This window comes from Diorhabda sublineata, chromosome 2 (assembly GCF_026230105.1).
Source record: "Diorhabda sublineata isolate icDioSubl1.1 chromosome 2, icDioSubl1.1, whole genome shotgun sequence".
Taxonomy (NCBI): domain Eukaryota; kingdom Metazoa; phylum Arthropoda; class Insecta; order Coleoptera; family Chrysomelidae; genus Diorhabda; species Diorhabda sublineata.
Genome location: NC_079475.1, coordinates 40,331,002 through 40,347,157, shown reverse-complemented (window position 1 = coordinate 40,347,157; position 16,156 = coordinate 40,331,002). Strand labels below are relative to the sequence as shown.

The 16,156-nt window shown below is 30.3% G+C and overlaps 5 protein-coding genes across 6 annotated transcripts; 3 read left to right on the top strand and 2 right to left on the bottom strand.

The window, feature by feature from the left end:
- The first annotated feature begins 381 nt into the window (after window positions 1-381).
- LOC130453297 (probable RNA 3'-terminal phosphate cyclase-like protein) lies at window positions 382-4,739 on the top strand. 2 transcript variants are annotated; one of them, XM_056792954.1, is made up of 4 exons: window positions 438-574; window positions 632-847; window positions 903-1,393; window positions 2,394-4,739. In XM_056792954.1, the coding sequence occupies exons 1-4, from the start codon at window positions 559-561 to the stop codon at window positions 2,748-2,750; spliced, it is 1,080 nt and encodes a 359-aa protein (XP_056648932.1). In that variant the 5' UTR covers window positions 438-558; the 3' UTR covers window positions 2,751-4,739. The 2 variants fall into 2 exon arrangements, with proteins under 2 accessions (XP_056648931.1, XP_056648932.1); XM_056792953.1 differs by having other exon boundaries at window positions 382-847; window positions 2,394-4,734.
- LOC130453296 (uncharacterized) lies at window positions 4,109-6,816 on the bottom strand. Its single transcript, XM_056792952.1, has one exon. The coding sequence runs from the start codon at window positions 6,637-6,639 to the stop codon at window positions 5,275-5,277; it is 1,365 nt and encodes a 454-aa protein (XP_056648930.1). The 5' UTR covers window positions 6,640-6,816; the 3' UTR covers window positions 4,109-5,274.
- Window positions 6,817-7,137: 321 nt separating this feature from the next.
- Window positions 7,138-9,724, top strand: LOC130452812 (syntaxin-8). Its single transcript, XM_056792269.1, has 5 exons — window positions 7,138-7,378; window positions 7,431-7,625; window positions 7,691-7,905; window positions 8,500-8,592; window positions 9,224-9,724. Exons 1-5 carry the CDS (start codon window positions 7,347-7,349, stop codon window positions 9,382-9,384), a joined length of 696 nt encoding a protein of 231 aa, XP_056648247.1. The 5' UTR covers window positions 7,138-7,346; the 3' UTR covers window positions 9,385-9,724.
- A 119-nt stretch (window positions 9,725-9,843) lies between these two features.
- LOC130452810 (cytochrome b-c1 complex subunit 2, mitochondrial) lies at window positions 9,844-12,579 on the bottom strand. Its single transcript, XM_056792267.1, has 8 exons — window positions 12,464-12,579; window positions 12,274-12,321; window positions 12,083-12,219; window positions 11,722-12,028; window positions 11,135-11,397; window positions 10,737-11,068; window positions 10,528-10,685; window positions 9,844-10,032 (listed from the first exon to the last, which is right to left on the bottom strand). Exons 2-8 carry the CDS (start codon window positions 12,316-12,318, stop codon window positions 9,949-9,951), a joined length of 1,326 nt encoding a protein of 441 aa, XP_056648245.1. The 5' UTR covers window positions 12,319-12,321; window positions 12,464-12,579; the 3' UTR covers window positions 9,844-9,948.
- Window positions 12,580-12,618: 39 nt separating this feature from the next.
- On the top strand, window positions 12,619-15,436 carry LOC130452811 (chitobiosyldiphosphodolichol beta-mannosyltransferase). The gene is made up of 4 exons (XM_056792268.1): window positions 12,619-13,300; window positions 13,394-13,638; window positions 14,446-14,737; window positions 15,168-15,436. Exons 1-4 carry the CDS (start codon window positions 12,759-12,761, stop codon window positions 15,373-15,375), a joined length of 1,287 nt encoding a protein of 428 aa, XP_056648246.1. The 5' UTR covers window positions 12,619-12,758; the 3' UTR covers window positions 15,376-15,436.
- Window positions 15,437-16,156: the final 720 nt, after the last annotated feature.

Below are 16,156 nucleotides of genomic sequence, written 5' to 3'. Positions count from 1 at the left end.
GTTTCTAACTCTTTTTTGAATTGAGGAAAAAGGAAGATAAAGTTGGAGAGTTGGGTTCAGACAAGCGAGCGTGTCATCCACATCCACTTTGCACAGCGTTTAATGTCAGACTGACCAAAGATAATTGACACGGACTAAGATCAATTCGGTCCTGTGATTCTACGTTTAAACTTGATGTGATCATAGGATCGCAATCAAGATTGCAACTTTTTACTTCTTAGTTCTTTTTATATTTTTTCGTAATGATTCATTGATTATAGGTCTGTTTTGATAAAAAACAAATTAAAAATAAAAAGTTAAAAATTTGACATATTAACTTATTTCAAAATTTCCAGATATTTTGTGATCATTTACACCATTCAACATCGTATGTCAGCAATGTGGATCGCGATTATTGATTTGGATCTCTGATCTAAATCATCTAAAAAGTTATTTTTCATAACCCTACATTAACCTAAAATTTCGTATTTTGTAAAAGTGATTGTTGACTGTAAATACCAGAATAATTGGTTTTTTTTCACGTATATACTAAAAAATAAATTTGATATAATTGCAAGAATGCCAGCGAAAAGGGGTAATACATTAATATACAAAGGAAGCAATTACTTGAGGCAAAGATTAATTCTTTCAGTCTTAAGTGGTAGGCCTGTTCAAATAACTGATATACGGATCCAAGATGAAGAACCAGGTTTAAAAGAATTCGAAGTCAATTTAATAAGATTATTAGATAAAGTAACAAATGGTACAATAATTGAATTAAACGAAACAGGAACATCATTATATTTTCAACCAGGTCTATTGTATGGTGGTGCTATTGAACATGATTGTTGTACAGAAAGAGGCATAGGTTAGTAAACTGTTATTTTACATATTCAAACAGAAACTTTGTATTTGCATTGTAGGGTACTATTTGGAAGCTCTAGTTATGTTTGGCATATTTTGTAAACAGCCATTAAATGCCAAACTAAAAGGGGTAACTTCCAATAATATTGACCCTTCGGTTGATCTAATAAAAACGTCTTTACTTCAAACATTAAAAAAATTTGTATTAGACGATGATGATTTGGAATTAAAAATTTGTAAAAGAGGTATGAGACCATTAGGAGGAGGTGAAGTGATATTCAGATGTCCAGTAAGGAAACAGACAAGACCGGTACAGTTATATAAAAGTGGGATGGTGAAAAGAATTAGAGGAACAGCTTATGCTTTAAGAGTATCTCCGGCTATGGCAAATAGAATAGTAGAAAAGGCTAAGGGAGTACTGTTGAATTTTATTCCTGATGTTTACATTAGCGTGGATCAACGTAATGGGAAACAGGCTGGAAATAGTCCAGGATTTGGAATTCACTTATTGGCTGAAACTAATGAAGGGACATTTTATTCAGCAGAACAGGTAAAATTTGGCATTATTATTTTATTAGAGCAAAATTTATATGTGATATTTGTAATCTGATGGAACAGATGGAATTTTACTGGAAAAACATACCAAAACTAAGACAATCTAATAGTTTCCTAACCATATCAGTTAAGAAATAAGAGGAACTTCTCCTTAAACTACATTTAACTGGTGGTCGGTCTTCTGACAGTTCACTGCCCCGCCAAACACTATTTTAAGACAATGGGCAAGACAAAAAACAACTGCAGATTCTGCTAGCAAGTCATAGAGACACAGAGCATCTACTATGGGAATGTCCATCCAAAGACCTAGGTACCTTAAAGGGGAAGTGGAATATTAAAAACCCAAAAGACTTTGTACTTTGAAAGGGGTAGTGTTAATACTATGGGAAGTAGGATATAAAAATCCTTGAAAAATAGCCTCCTTTGGGAGCAGGAATCAAATTATTTTATAGGAAGCTGCAAATGTCCTGCCTACTTCAACTAAAGACTTGGCACCTTCAAGGGTTGGTTTTAATACCTTGGGAAGTGGGATATAAAATCTTCCTTTGGGAGAAATCTTTTCATTTTCTAAGTAAAGGTATAGAGTTGCTGAAAAGTCAAAACTACTGCCCAAACAATATGATTCATTAATTAGTAAAAAATGGTAATGATACTTTTTGGATTCAAACCGTCTTGTATCAAACACTAATATGACATTTATATTATAAATCAATATCTAAATTTTTCTCAACGTTAACCAGCTTTTTGATACATTAGTATTCACAGGTTGTTATTTTAAATAAATAGTAGTTTTGGGAGGCATTAAAAATATTTGAAATACAACTGAATTGTAGAACATAAAAGTAGAAGTCGGCCATAAAAAGTATAACGTTGAAAATAATAGAAAGAGTAAAGATGATAGGTATTGGAACTAACTTGAATTTTATTAGATATATATATAGTTTTTATTGAAACGTCAAAAGTAAGCTAAGCCGTCACTCTCAGTATTTTTTTAGGTGTCAAATGTTGTAGCAAATGGTGAGGAACCTTCTATACCAGAAGATCTAGGAATTGCTGCTGCTCAAAGGTTATTATACGAAATATATCTTGGAGGAGTAGTGGACTCGACATCTCAATCACTGGCAATTTTATGTATGGCTTTAGGTGATAAAGATGTTTCAAAATTAGTCACAGGTCCTCTATCAGATTATTCGATATGGTTTTTAAGACATTTGAGAGATTTTCTTGGTGTTACCTTCAAATTAGAACCTTTCGTAGAAGATGAAGAGTATAGTAAAAATGGTTCATCATCAAAAGTTTTATTAACTAGTATAGGAATCGGATATACCAATATAAGTAAAAGAACTCTTTAATTTTGATAATTGATCTTTTAATTATATCACCTTCATGTCGTAAAATTAGCTCCAAATTTTGTTTTTAGCTTCTGAGCAATATTTAATTCCTTCAAAATAATACAAAAGGTCTTTTTTACATATATACTCATTATAAAACTTTTCCACCTACCCCATAGGTTACTCCTATAATTTTTTTCAAATACATTTTTTAATTATATACAGGGAAAATATCAACAGGTTATTTTTTGTTAAATCAGTTAATATCACCAATTTTCATTGCAGTAGGTGTTTTCATAATTTTAAATAAACGAATATTCCATTTTCATAAAATAAAATTAGTGCTCAAATTGATTGATGAGTGAATGAACATATTGTAATCTATTTCCTTCCCCGATTAATATTTGTTTGGTCTAAATGGTACAGAAAACAATGACGAATGAAGATACTGGAAGAAAATACTCGGATACCAAATAATTAAAGTCTCCTGTAGCATTCTATTGAAAATATGGGTTAAAAAAATCTTCTATTGTCAAATGTGTTGCTTTGGATTGTTTGAGATCATTATTGATGGTTCATATGGTACCAATTACTTTGAACTCTGCTCTAATGTACCTTTATCTTCCATCTTTTTCAACCATATATCTTTTAATTGTCTTGAGGGTTGTTACAAGAACTAAATCTGTATATATTGTTTAGATATTAAATAATTCTGATTTACTTTTACTAATTAAGTATCAAATTACTCCGCATCCTTTTCTTGGTGGATTTTCAGTAGGAAACAAGCACGCCAATAGTTACATTCTTTCGGGCATTGTATTCTTGAAAATTTTTGGTTGACTATCATCTTTTGTGACATAAGAAATTTTATCTTTTGAGTTACACATCTTAGATTACCACACTATTTCTTCAACATTTTCAGGCCTGATACTAAACTCTACTTCATTACGTAGTGACAATGTTTTCTTTGTTTGGATTTTTAAAAATTTATATTCCAATCACCTTATTTTTGTTTCACGAACAACAAAAAACAACTTAAATCTAGAAAACAAAGTTTCACTATATTTCCACTTTCTCCACTTAATGTTAAAAGTTGTTTCTCAAAATGCACTAATCACTATCTTCAACCAATAAGTTCACCAAAAGCTGTATATTCTTTTAAAGTTTTTATTATCGATTTTATTTATTAAAAAAGAGTTATTTCACTTCTTCACTTACAATTGTTCTTACTACCTGGTTATATCTTGTTAAAATTCACATTATACTCAGCATTTATTAGTTTTTAAAACAGTAGCTATTTCACATTTTACCACACTATATTGGTGAATAAAAATATCAACTTAATATATACAAGGTGAACCTGAAATAAATTATATGCATCCAGTTATAATTTTTAATACAAATTGTTATAATTTTCACAAGATAACCTTTCAAAACTTTTTACATTCCTGGATAATTTTGATGATATTTCAAGCTAATTCTACATTTAGGACACTATCTGAATCACATTTTACAAAAAAAAAAAAGAAAAAATCGGGTGTATATGTTTATTTCATATGAATTAAAATTAAGTCTATGCCAACTAGATGATGAGCGTTTACATAGTGGAACCGTAGCAAATTAAACACCAACCTGTATATATTTCCGAGCTTTCAGATACTTATGTATTCAACGTCTGGGAATCAAGAATTGCGGTGTGGTAAATTTTGTAATGTCTTTTAATATTTCTATCAGGTTGATGAATCTAATGTTATTATTATAAAATGTATCACACCACAATTCTTAACTAATTGATTCCCAGACGATGAATACATAAGTATTCGAAAGCTCGGAATATATTAGAATTAGTACACTTTGGTGTTAAATTTTGCCACAACTCCACAACGAAAACGCTAATATATGTATGTATATATGAGGATTGAATTATTTCAGGTTAACCATAATTATAAAATTATTAGTAAACTTATCTATCCAAGGAATATGTTTTTTTTTCATGAATGGCTAGTGTAAAAATATTTATCAATGTGATGTACATACATAAAATAATTATATATACAAGGTCAGTAAAAGAAAAGAAGGCAAAACAAATGGAAATTATATCAAAAGGAATTAGAGAACTACCATTGCATTGGGATCTCCAAATTAAAAATTTTCAAAATAAAAAAAAAAATAAATAAAAGCCAGAACTCTACACAGAAAAATCATCAGACCTAAAATAAAGTGAAGGTTTTCCTAATGAAGAAAATTTCTTCAAAATTATAGCAATACTGTTGAATCTACAAGCCAGAAAAATAAATTATAGATTCCAAACTTATTAAAAAAATAAAAAGAAAAGCAATGTAGATAACAAAATCATCTTAAAAACATTATAAGTAATAACAATGATCCAGAGACAAAAAAATGAACATTTTAACCTAGTATCTGGATTATTCGGTGAATTTTTAGTGATACTAGACATCTTCTATCAAGCGATATTTATATTAAACTTAAAGATTAAAGTAAAGAACAACCGAATCTTTGGAAATAACTGTTAAAGCAAAGAATTTCAAGTCAGTCTTTTCAGTTCCACATATTTGTTAGGACACTTAACAGCAATATGACCTCTCTTTCTACATTTGTAACATAGTGGTGCATGACGACAAACTTCTGCTATGTGACCAATCTTGCCACATGTATAACACTTTTTGTTGTTCATATCTTCAGATTTCGGATTGTCACGAGTTGTAGTGGAATAACTCAAGTTTCTTTCTTCATATTCTTCCTCTAATGATTCTGGTTCTGGAAGCTCGGCGCTTAAACCATAATTTGGTATTTTAACCAAAAATTGAGAATACAATGTTTCTGGGGTCAAGAAATTATATTCTTTCGCTTGATTTTGGAGGTATGGATCATTCAATCCGTCAATCAAACATGATACAGCATTCATACCAGATATTTTACAATATTCTATTAAATACATTTTAGCAAAATAATATTCTGTAATAGTCTCATCTGGCCGTTTAATTCTATCTACTAATAAACGCAATGCACTGGCAAAATCAAAGGTATCAGGAAATGTTTTTGTAATTAACATTTTTAACTCAGGCCAAGTATACTCAAAAACATTTAAAGTTTTAAACCAAGCCTTCATTAAACCAGACATTTTAGTTTGTAAATAATTAATACAAGCAGTATCGTCATAGTTTCTATCCAAACAATATTCATTGATTTCATTCAGCCACAACGATGTACTAATTTTTGTATTTTTGCCGCCTGCTTCAACAATATCTTTATTTTTTTGTGAAGAATCTATATTTGTTGCTAGAGATTTACTGTGTACTAATAATTCTATCATTCTCTCCAATCTATCAATTCTATCATCAGATTTACTACTTCCTTCATCATTCAATGGCTTACTAACTGTATCTCTCCTTTCATCTTTACTGCTTTTGCCATCTAACGGTTCATCATTATGTCGTCTATCAGTATACTCAATTCTATCGAACGATCTCCTATCTCCATGCCTGTCAGATGTGGATCTCTTATATTCTCTATCCTCAAACTTCCTTTTTCCACCATCAAGTGATTTTCTCTTATCAATTCTACCATTATTACTTGGTCCAGGAGTTGGCGGTCTATAAGATGATGTCTGTTTATATTCGAAAATAGAGGGGTCGGAAAGCATGTCTAAATTATTTGGAAAGTGCTGCACATTTTCCTCATTTTGTAAATATTCCGATCGAGCTCTTTTATCTGAAACATGATGTTCTCTTCGTCTTCTACTACTTTTTTCAATTCCACGATTGTAACTCTTATATTCGTCTCTATGCTGAATTAGCTCTCCAACACTAATATCACTCAAAGAACTGATACTAAAAGTCTCTACGTCCATCTGTTCGGAATGCCTTCGAGGACTCCTACTTCTACGCATATCTTAATAAATATTCCTTCACTGAATCATTCAAAATCAAACACATGAAAAATAACTGTAAACAATATCTAAACACAAGCTAACATAGTCTTGTTTAAACTTATTCCATAAAACTGAAAATTGACATTTTTGACATAACGCATCTCGGGTGCATTCCACTAACCGTTCACGGCGCCTGAAATTATCTTTTGTGATCACGATTATAACGGTCTAGACTAAGTGGAACGGAAAAGATTGTGAACGTAATTGTCGTGAGTGCTTAGTGGAATGCATTCATCACCAGAATAAGTTAACCCCGATCATTTTCTGAATATCACCCGCTCACTGAAAATAAAAAATTGAATGGGTCGTAGTCATATGATATAATCTTTTATTTTCACCCTATAGTGCGTAAATAATGATCGGCTTAGCCCAATCATGATCTGAATTTATATGTCATTAGGATTTGAGGAACTCACCTCTGAAATATGACATATGACAATGTAAAAATGGAATTTAAGTCATAGATCAAATTTAAGTTCAATTATTTTTAATCATTTTCTTTTATTAGTAATTTTATGATCTGTGTTCATACCCATAAAACATGTCAGATAATACAAAGCGAACTTAACTCGAAGAAGATGATTTGAACTGCCTACGTTATATATCTTATTACTTATCTGATATATTTCTGTATATATATATTGTTTACTTTTATAATAAATAAAATGGCCCTTGGATTTCTTGACGAAGATCCATGGTAAGAGTTTTGATTATAATAAAAATTTAACTTGTTAATGTTAACATTACAGGTTGCTTGAACATGAGTGCTGTGAAAAGTTATATAGAGATATAATGGAACAGCTCACTCTAAGACAATCATACCCAAGAATTACTGATAAATATTCACAACTATCAGCAAATATAAGATTGCGTTTAAAACAATATAACAATGAAGTTGGCCAACTAAATCAAAAGCTTGAAGCCATGAGTAATACAGACAATATGTATCCTTTCAATATAAACAAATTAGTTATTAAATAAATATATTATTCCTTATATAAAGCATTAGAACTCCTGCAGAATACGAAAGGAGAACAAGACAGATCGAGTTACTGCACTCTAAAGGAATTAAGATGCAAAAACTATTTGATGAACAAGTAGTAAATACTTTTGAAGCAGATAGAAAAGCTCTGATTGGGAGTGGAACAGCTAATTTAGATATTGGACCAAGTACAAGTTATTCAGTAACTGATATTAGAGAAACTCAAAAACGAATTGTGGGAGGTAAGTTTGAATGATAATTCAAAATTTTTAGGCAATAAGTAAAATATGAGAATCTAATTCATTTGTTTTGATGTAAAGTTGAACAAATACAAATTTAAAAAAGAGAAATATAAAAATACTTATTCATATGATAGATGTTTTTTGAATTTGTTTATTGATATATAATTTCGCATCTTCTAGGTATTCTCTTAATTGATTTCTTTTTGTCTTTTAAGCTTTCAGAAAGTTATTTTTTAACTTTGAGTTAATTGAAATGACCAACATTATTGAGTTAGCTGTTGACTCATTTTAAAAATGCTATAATCTTCATTCTTGTTTAAAAATTCTAGAATAACCTAGAACTCATATCCTGTATAAGGATTATTTTCACTTTATCTGAAAATGCTAAGTGATCAAATACATTGAAATAATACTTTTTTCATGAATTTAGTACGTATTCGGTTTAAATTGAATCCCGAGGTAGCAATCATAGCTAGAAAATAGAACCAGAACTTAATGTTTTTTCAAAATTTCATCATATATTTAACAATCTGTGGGGGTGATAAGTATGTTTTATATTAACCAAGTGTAATTTTAATTGCTTTTTTTATATAGAACAAAATGAAGGACTAGAGAATTTATCAAAAATAATATCTCGCCAAAAAAATATAGCTACTACCATTTCTAAAGAAGTAGACTATCATAATGGTAAGTATAATTGATACTATTAGAATATAAGAATCTATTTTTTAGTTATATATTGTTCGATGTTTAGTAATATATGTTAATCAAATAGTTAAGTGATACAAAATGTCCCTTATTTTACCTAATTTTTGTCTTATATTAATGTGACTGTAAAAAATCATAAATTCACCTACCAACGTCATAGTTAAGTAATTCCAAGTGTCTAAGTTCCATTAACGTATCAAATTACTTACTTTTATTTTATATTGATGTGACTCTAACGACCATAATTCTATAATTAATTATAGCTTTCATATAAAATAAGATCAGTATTTAAGACAGCATATACACGGATACTGGGTTCTTAATAGTTTGACATTCGTCGAGTATGGTAGTCGAATTATTGAAACCAAGTTTAATTAACTATTTACTTGTTTAATTGATTAAACAGAAGATACAGTACAGGCATTCAGTATCAATTTATTATTGTCAAAAGTAAAGGCTTCAAATTTGGACTTCTTTAACCATAAATGAACCTTAAAATACTGCTATTATTTCCTCTTGATTTAATTCGTTGTCAACAATTAGGAAACAATTACAAAGTGGCAATCTATCATGGGTCTGTTAACTCATCATAAAAGCTGTTTATTTGTAGAGATATTGGATGATCTTGGAGACCAAATCGATAGAACAGATTCAAGATTAACACAAGAAACCAGGCACGTCGAAGTAGTTAATAGAAAAGATAAAACTTGTGCATATTGGGTGATAATTATTTTATTATTTATAAGTATCGTAACTGTGTCAGTCATTTAGTTATATACCAAAGTTTTATTCATGTTATATCCAATTTTACCAGTTTTTTTTTCTATATAATAGCGCATTTATTTTTATAAAAATAAGTATCCAGAATAAATTCGATTAATAGTGTTGTATATTTAATGCTTCCATTACTAATGAAGGTACATTTTTTATTATGTTTGTATAAGTGAAACCTGCGTAAAGACACAAAGTGAAATAACAGGGAAAATGATGATGTGAAGAAATGAAGTAGTTATAATAAAGGTTAAGCAGGAACCAATAGGAAACAAAATAGTACATACACAAAGAGAAGAACATCAGAAAGCCTAATAAGAAAAATGACATAAACAAAAGAAAAGTAGGAAAGAAAAACTTGGTTAGAACAAGTAATAGAGGAAGGAAGAAATGGGGGAAAAATCCCAACACACTGTCATTCGAAAGATCATAAAGGTTTCTGGAAATGATGCACACAAATAAAGTTTGGTAATACTTTATTTAATAGCTTCACATAAATGAAAAGTTGATGAACAAGCTATAGAATATATTTTATCAATAAATTATTTATTAAAATGTACAAAGTTATTTCAATTCATCTAAGTATGGTACATTAGAGAGGTTACCAATTGCCGCTAGAGTTAGTTTGGATCCAGCTTTTTTGAGGGCCTAAAACAATGATATAAATTTACCATAATATTAATAATTTCAATTTCTACTGTGTTATCACACCACTATTATCTAGTGGAACTCGTAATAAAGTATTTAATAGTAATTATTGGCTCTTAAAATGAAAAATGGTTATTAAGATCAGCTTCTGATACAACTATTCCAAATATATTTATAGTCTGTCTTTTTATCACTAGCAGTACAATTTCAGGGGATTAGTCATAAAATATTCACAAACTATAGGCGTTACAGTTCTTACTAAACTGTAAGATAATACTTATAAACTTTCATATTGTAAACAAATATTTAGATAAAAATTAGCTGAATATTTGACTACAATTACAATGAAACCTAAAAGGCAATACACCAAACATTCTCTGGAGCCAAAAAAACGAATTCTAAACCTATATTGGCTTGTTACAATTGAAACTTTTTAGAGATTTACAATTATGAGGGTCAATGATAGAGGAACAAACTTATAGTATCAATACTTACATTTTGAACATCACTTGTAGTAATAGAATCTACAACATCAGCTAATTGGTTAGCGGTTTGTAATTCTCCAGTTAAAACTGCTCTGGTTCCAATGTCTCTAACAACATCAGCTCCACTTTCTGAATTAAGAAATAGTGACGTCTTCAATTGATTTTTACCTAAAAAATTGATAATTAAAGTTGACATAAATCTTGATTTCTTTCAATTACCTTTTTGCACATCAGCATCCGTTATAGAACCAGACTTCAAAACGCTCACGGCTGTTTTAACTGCTTTTTCAGCAGAAGCTGAAGGGGCAGCAACTAAAATTCCAAACAGACCGCTGTCTGAATAACTAACATTGATAGCAGATGCTGCAATATCAGTTAGACATCCAAGTGATTTGTGATATAATCCGTGATCAACATTACTGTATTTTACCCTTGGACCAGAACCTATTGCACCTTGTAAAACTGCAAACGCAAGAGCCTCTTTAGTATTAGATAAGGCAGCACCTTCTCCGGCTACAGTAACATAGGCAATTTGACCACCTTTGTTTGATCTACAATTAACAGAGAATTATAATTAATCCTGAAAAAACCTATTAATAAACTCTTGTAGTACTTACCGAAGTTCGCCTCCTTTATACGGAGAAGGTGTGGGTTTGTTGGCTCCTGTTTGAATTTCCAAACTTGATGCAAATTGTTTTACAACATTCTCGTTGATACCTGTACCAACAACGGCAGCAGTACCAGAGAGAAAATTACTAGCAACATAATGCTGTAAGGTTTCAGATGAAACTTTCCCTACTTGAGATTTTGGAATGAAAAGGGAATTGCCTAAACCTTGGCTTCGGTAAGCTGCATTATGAAGTAAATCAATGGCTCTCAACTACAAATTAAGAGAAACAAAAATGCAGTGATTCATTCACGTTTTAAAATGAATAGTTGATTCCCTATTTTGTAATTAGCTTTATAAAAAAGGTTTGTTGCATTTAGTTATAAAACTACACTTACAATGAAAATTTATTTGACTAAAATGTTTAAACCTAAATCGTTTCTTCCACTGGATTCATCTTGTTACCAATTACCTGTTACACAGTTACCTTCGAAATTGCTGTTGATAGAATTAAGAAACCTTGCAAAGTTAATACTAGGAAAAGCTTATCAATGTACTTTGGAAAGTTGATAAATATATCTATCAATTATGTCTTACCTGTAGAGGTCTAGTGAGTATATCCAACATCAACCTGTTAGATAACTCTGACAATTCCCACGGTCTGAATTCTTGTTGGGTGGCTACTTCTGCTAAAAATGGTAAAGCTTTCTCAACAGCTTTCTTAGTACCTTCTAAGGTATATAAAATTGTTTCTCTGTCATTTGTAGCTGTTAAGTTGGCCCCAACTTGTTGAATATTACGAATAATAGCGAATTGAGAAGCATTTTTGGTAGATAGACCAGCTGCAGTTCTCAAAACGTGAGTAGTACCCAAGTTATCAGATTGTTCATTCCTACTTCCAGCCCTAAAGAGAAAATAAATAAATAAAAATAATCAATCTTTAAAAAATATCACATACCTAAATACAATCGACACTCTCGTGAGACTAGCATCGTTATCTACTGCAGCAACAATTAATTTATTAGGAAGAGTACAAGTTTTCAGCTCAGCACAAGGGTTTCCAGATACTGGCACAAGTTGGCAATAGTTTCTCGCCTATAATGAAGCTATTGGTAAAAATCAATATTTGTGTATTGTATATCAACTTACTGCAATTGCTCGAAAAATAGGAGCTTTCGTGAAGCTTGAAGCCATACTCTGAAATTCATTTAAAAACCTTCGGTTACATAATTTTTTAACTACATAACCTTTGTTATTTAATATTAGATCGACATAGCAGTTCGTTTATTTAAATAATTTGTTGTTTATTAAATATTCGTAAAGTGAAAACAATACTTACAATTTTATTATAGACTAAATTGAAAAATTTTTCTAGTTGGGTCAATTTTCCAGTTACTCTGACAAGTGACAATTTCAAGTAGTCTAATTAGCTCTTATCTTTCAAATAACAAGTCTTCTTTTTTACAAGTTACATAATCCTTAATTTTAGTTACCATCACGATAAAAAAGAAGCAGTATTAAGAGATATGTTATCTACTACTTTGTTCATGATCCTTTTTATTTTATAAAAACTAATTATTCGACGTTTTACACTGTCGCAATTTTAAACAGGAATTTTTTGTTGTATTGCTACGATGTCCGAAGAAAAGAAAAACGTTTGTGTAGTAGTATTAGGCGATATCGGAAGAAGCCCCAGAATGCAATATCATTCCTTATCTTTAGCAGAGATGGGACACACAGTCGACATAATTGGATACGGAGAAACTGAACCAATGGAGACAATTAAAAAATCTTCGTCTATATATTACCACTATTTATTGGCTCCTCCAACAATTCCATTGAAGTTATTAAACTACGGATTTAAAACAATATGGCAAGCTATAAACTTGATATTTTTACTTATAATAACTAGAAAGCCTGATATTCTTTTAATTCAAAATCCGCCTGCAATTCCCTCATTGATCGTATGTTGGTTGTTTTGTTTTATCATTAGAGCTAAATTTATAATAGACTGGCATAACTATGCACATACAATCATGGCTTTGAGTCTTCCAAAAGATAATATATTAGTAAAAATTACAAGACATGTAGAGGTATTTGCAGGTCTCAGAGCTTACAATAATTTTTGTGTGACTAATGCAATGAAAAATGACTTGAACAAGAACTGGGGTATCAGGTAAGTAAAGTCATATTTATTTGTCATTAAAATACTTTTAGTGTTATTAAAAAATTATTACACTGCTAAAATAGTATATTTGTGTTATCACAGTGCTACTACTTTGTATGACAAACCACCAACTATTTTTAAATCTATAAGTATAGAAGAAAAACACAAATTCATTATTAGACTTGGAAAAACGTATAAACAACTTCTCAATAATGATGGTTCTACACTATTTACACAAATAACAGGTAATGAAGTAACTTACAAAAACGACAGACCAGGTATATTAGTATCTAGTACAAGTTGGACAGAAGATGAAGATTTTTCAGTTCTTTTTTCAGCTTTACAAGGTAATTTATTGGAAATGTTCATGTTTAAAAGAAACAAAAATTAATATATTCTTAACCATTGCATATCTGAAGGTCCTTTACATTTTGTGAGCAAAAAAATCGACCCCTGCAATTTTAAGTCACTGGCAAAAAAACTGAACACAGAATTGTATTTTTCTTAAGAAAATCTTGAAGCTAATTGTATTAGCTTCAAAATGATATAAAATAATATGTAATGTTTTTTGCTCATAGTCCAACAATATATTACCACCCTTTATATGTTAACAAGAATGCTAATTAGGAGTAACTAATCCTTTATAAAAGGTTATCTAACTGATCCATCACTATCAGTTAGCAATTAAACGTCTTCCTTAACAACAAATAAGAATTAGACCTGAAAATGGACATAATAAGCTGCTCAAGCGGCAATCTCATTGCGACACGGCTTTAATTATCCAAAAATTGCGATAGCGATAGAAGAGAACAAGTCTACAGCAGACCTGGGGAAAGATTTGCAGTGTTGCATCAAAGAAAACGTGTCTTTTGGAGGAGGTGCCTGGATGGTTTGGACGGGCATTTCAATGGAGGTAATAATCAAGTTTGTTTTCATTGGGGTCAACGGCGATTCCTTTTCGTTTCATATTTTTTCTTTGTCAAAACAATAACTCAATAATAACATAGACCACTCATTGTAAAGCGCTATGACCAATGGATTTGAAATGCTATAGTCAGAAAACAAATGTAAGCTACGGTTTTTTTGCTGGAGACTTTTGACCTTAAGTCGATTTTTTTGTTCTGGGTTTAGAGGTTAAAATAATAATTTTGTAGAATACGAGAATCATATTGCTCAAGGTAATATAAGAAAACTTCCACAATTAATTTGTTTTATAACTGGAAAAGGTCATTTGAAGGAATATTACTGTAATAAAATAAAAAACGAAAATTGGAAACATGTAATTGTTCTTACACCATGGTTAGAATCTAATGACTATCCATTGATGTTAGCCTCTGCGGATTTAGGTGTGTGTCTTCATACGAGCTCGAGCGGTTTGGACTTACCAATGAAGGTTGTAGACATGTTTGGTTGTGCCTTACCTGTATGTGCCTACGACTTCAAGTGGTGAGTATATTTTAATATAAAATTAAAGCAGAGACTCGATTTACTGGATTAATAGTTTTTATTGGGCTTTTGCATAATAGTTGAGTGCATGCATTATTAAAAACAAACACTAATTTATAATTTTTTTAATTTTCTTATTTATATGTTATTTTACTTAATCATCTTGATTTTAGAAGTCTACTGATTGAACATAAATTTTTAAAAATACAATTTTTAAGAACTAATTTTGAATCAGAAGACACAATTATTAATATACTTTAGTCTTAATCAAGAAGTAATATATTTGCATATGTCCTAATCACTCCAATTTGTTTAAAATATTTGTTAATTATCACATGAAGGTATAAGATTATTTGATGGAAAATATATATCGAAAAATCAATTTTCCACTGGATGTAAGTTCAAAGAACATAGTTCTTGTTCTTTCTAGTTTGGACGAGTTAATTCAACATGGGAAAAATGGATATAAATTTAGCAACTCCGAAGAACTATCTAAACAGTTATTCGATTGGTTCCAGAACTTTCCTAATGATTTACATCAACAAGAGACTGAAAAAAAATTTAAAAACGAATTGGAAACATTCCAAAAGTTACGGTGGAGAGAAAATTGGACCAAATATGCAGCTCCTTTTTTTTAAATAAGTGAAAAGTATTATCTTTTACATGAAATATTTTAAATAAATATTGTTGATAAAGACAGTTGTTTTACTTTCTGAAATATTCCAGAACTTCAACCTACTAACATGTATTAGCATCAAAGAATCATTAATTTTTGACGTGTTGTTTTTTAAGACAGTTTGAAAATTTCAAAATTATCTAATACATAACAAAACCCTTTATCAGAACTACTTTAGAAAATGTCAAATAGTTTTGCCACTTACCATGTATTAAAAAAATTGGGAACGAGAATACACAAAAAAATTCAAAAGAAATATCAATGAATAGTACACATTTGGTACAAAAATCACCATAGAAGCTGCTACTATATGCTTACTACAAAAATTCTACCCGGGCATCGTCCTGGTAGAAATACATACAAGATATTTACAAAAAAACCATCAAGAATATGATTGCCTTTAATTCTGATAGTCTTGTAGCTACAAAAGCACTGAGTTCACATGTCATTGAAAAAAAAGCAGGTTCCTGGTCACATAAGAACTAAATGAAAAGGCCAACACAATTGTCAGAGAAGAAACACTAATGCCATTAATTGGTTTGATGTTTTTTTGTAATGTTATCGCGCCTACATCACACCCAGAAAAAAATCTTTGATATAACTAGAAACAAAACGCATCCGGATCTAGGCAAAATCAAACTAAACCTTCTCTTCGTATCATTATGTGGTGTTATGGAAAAAGAAGCACTCCATTCCAACCTGCACCGCTTCCAGGGTTTTTTTTTGATATAACTAGATCTAAG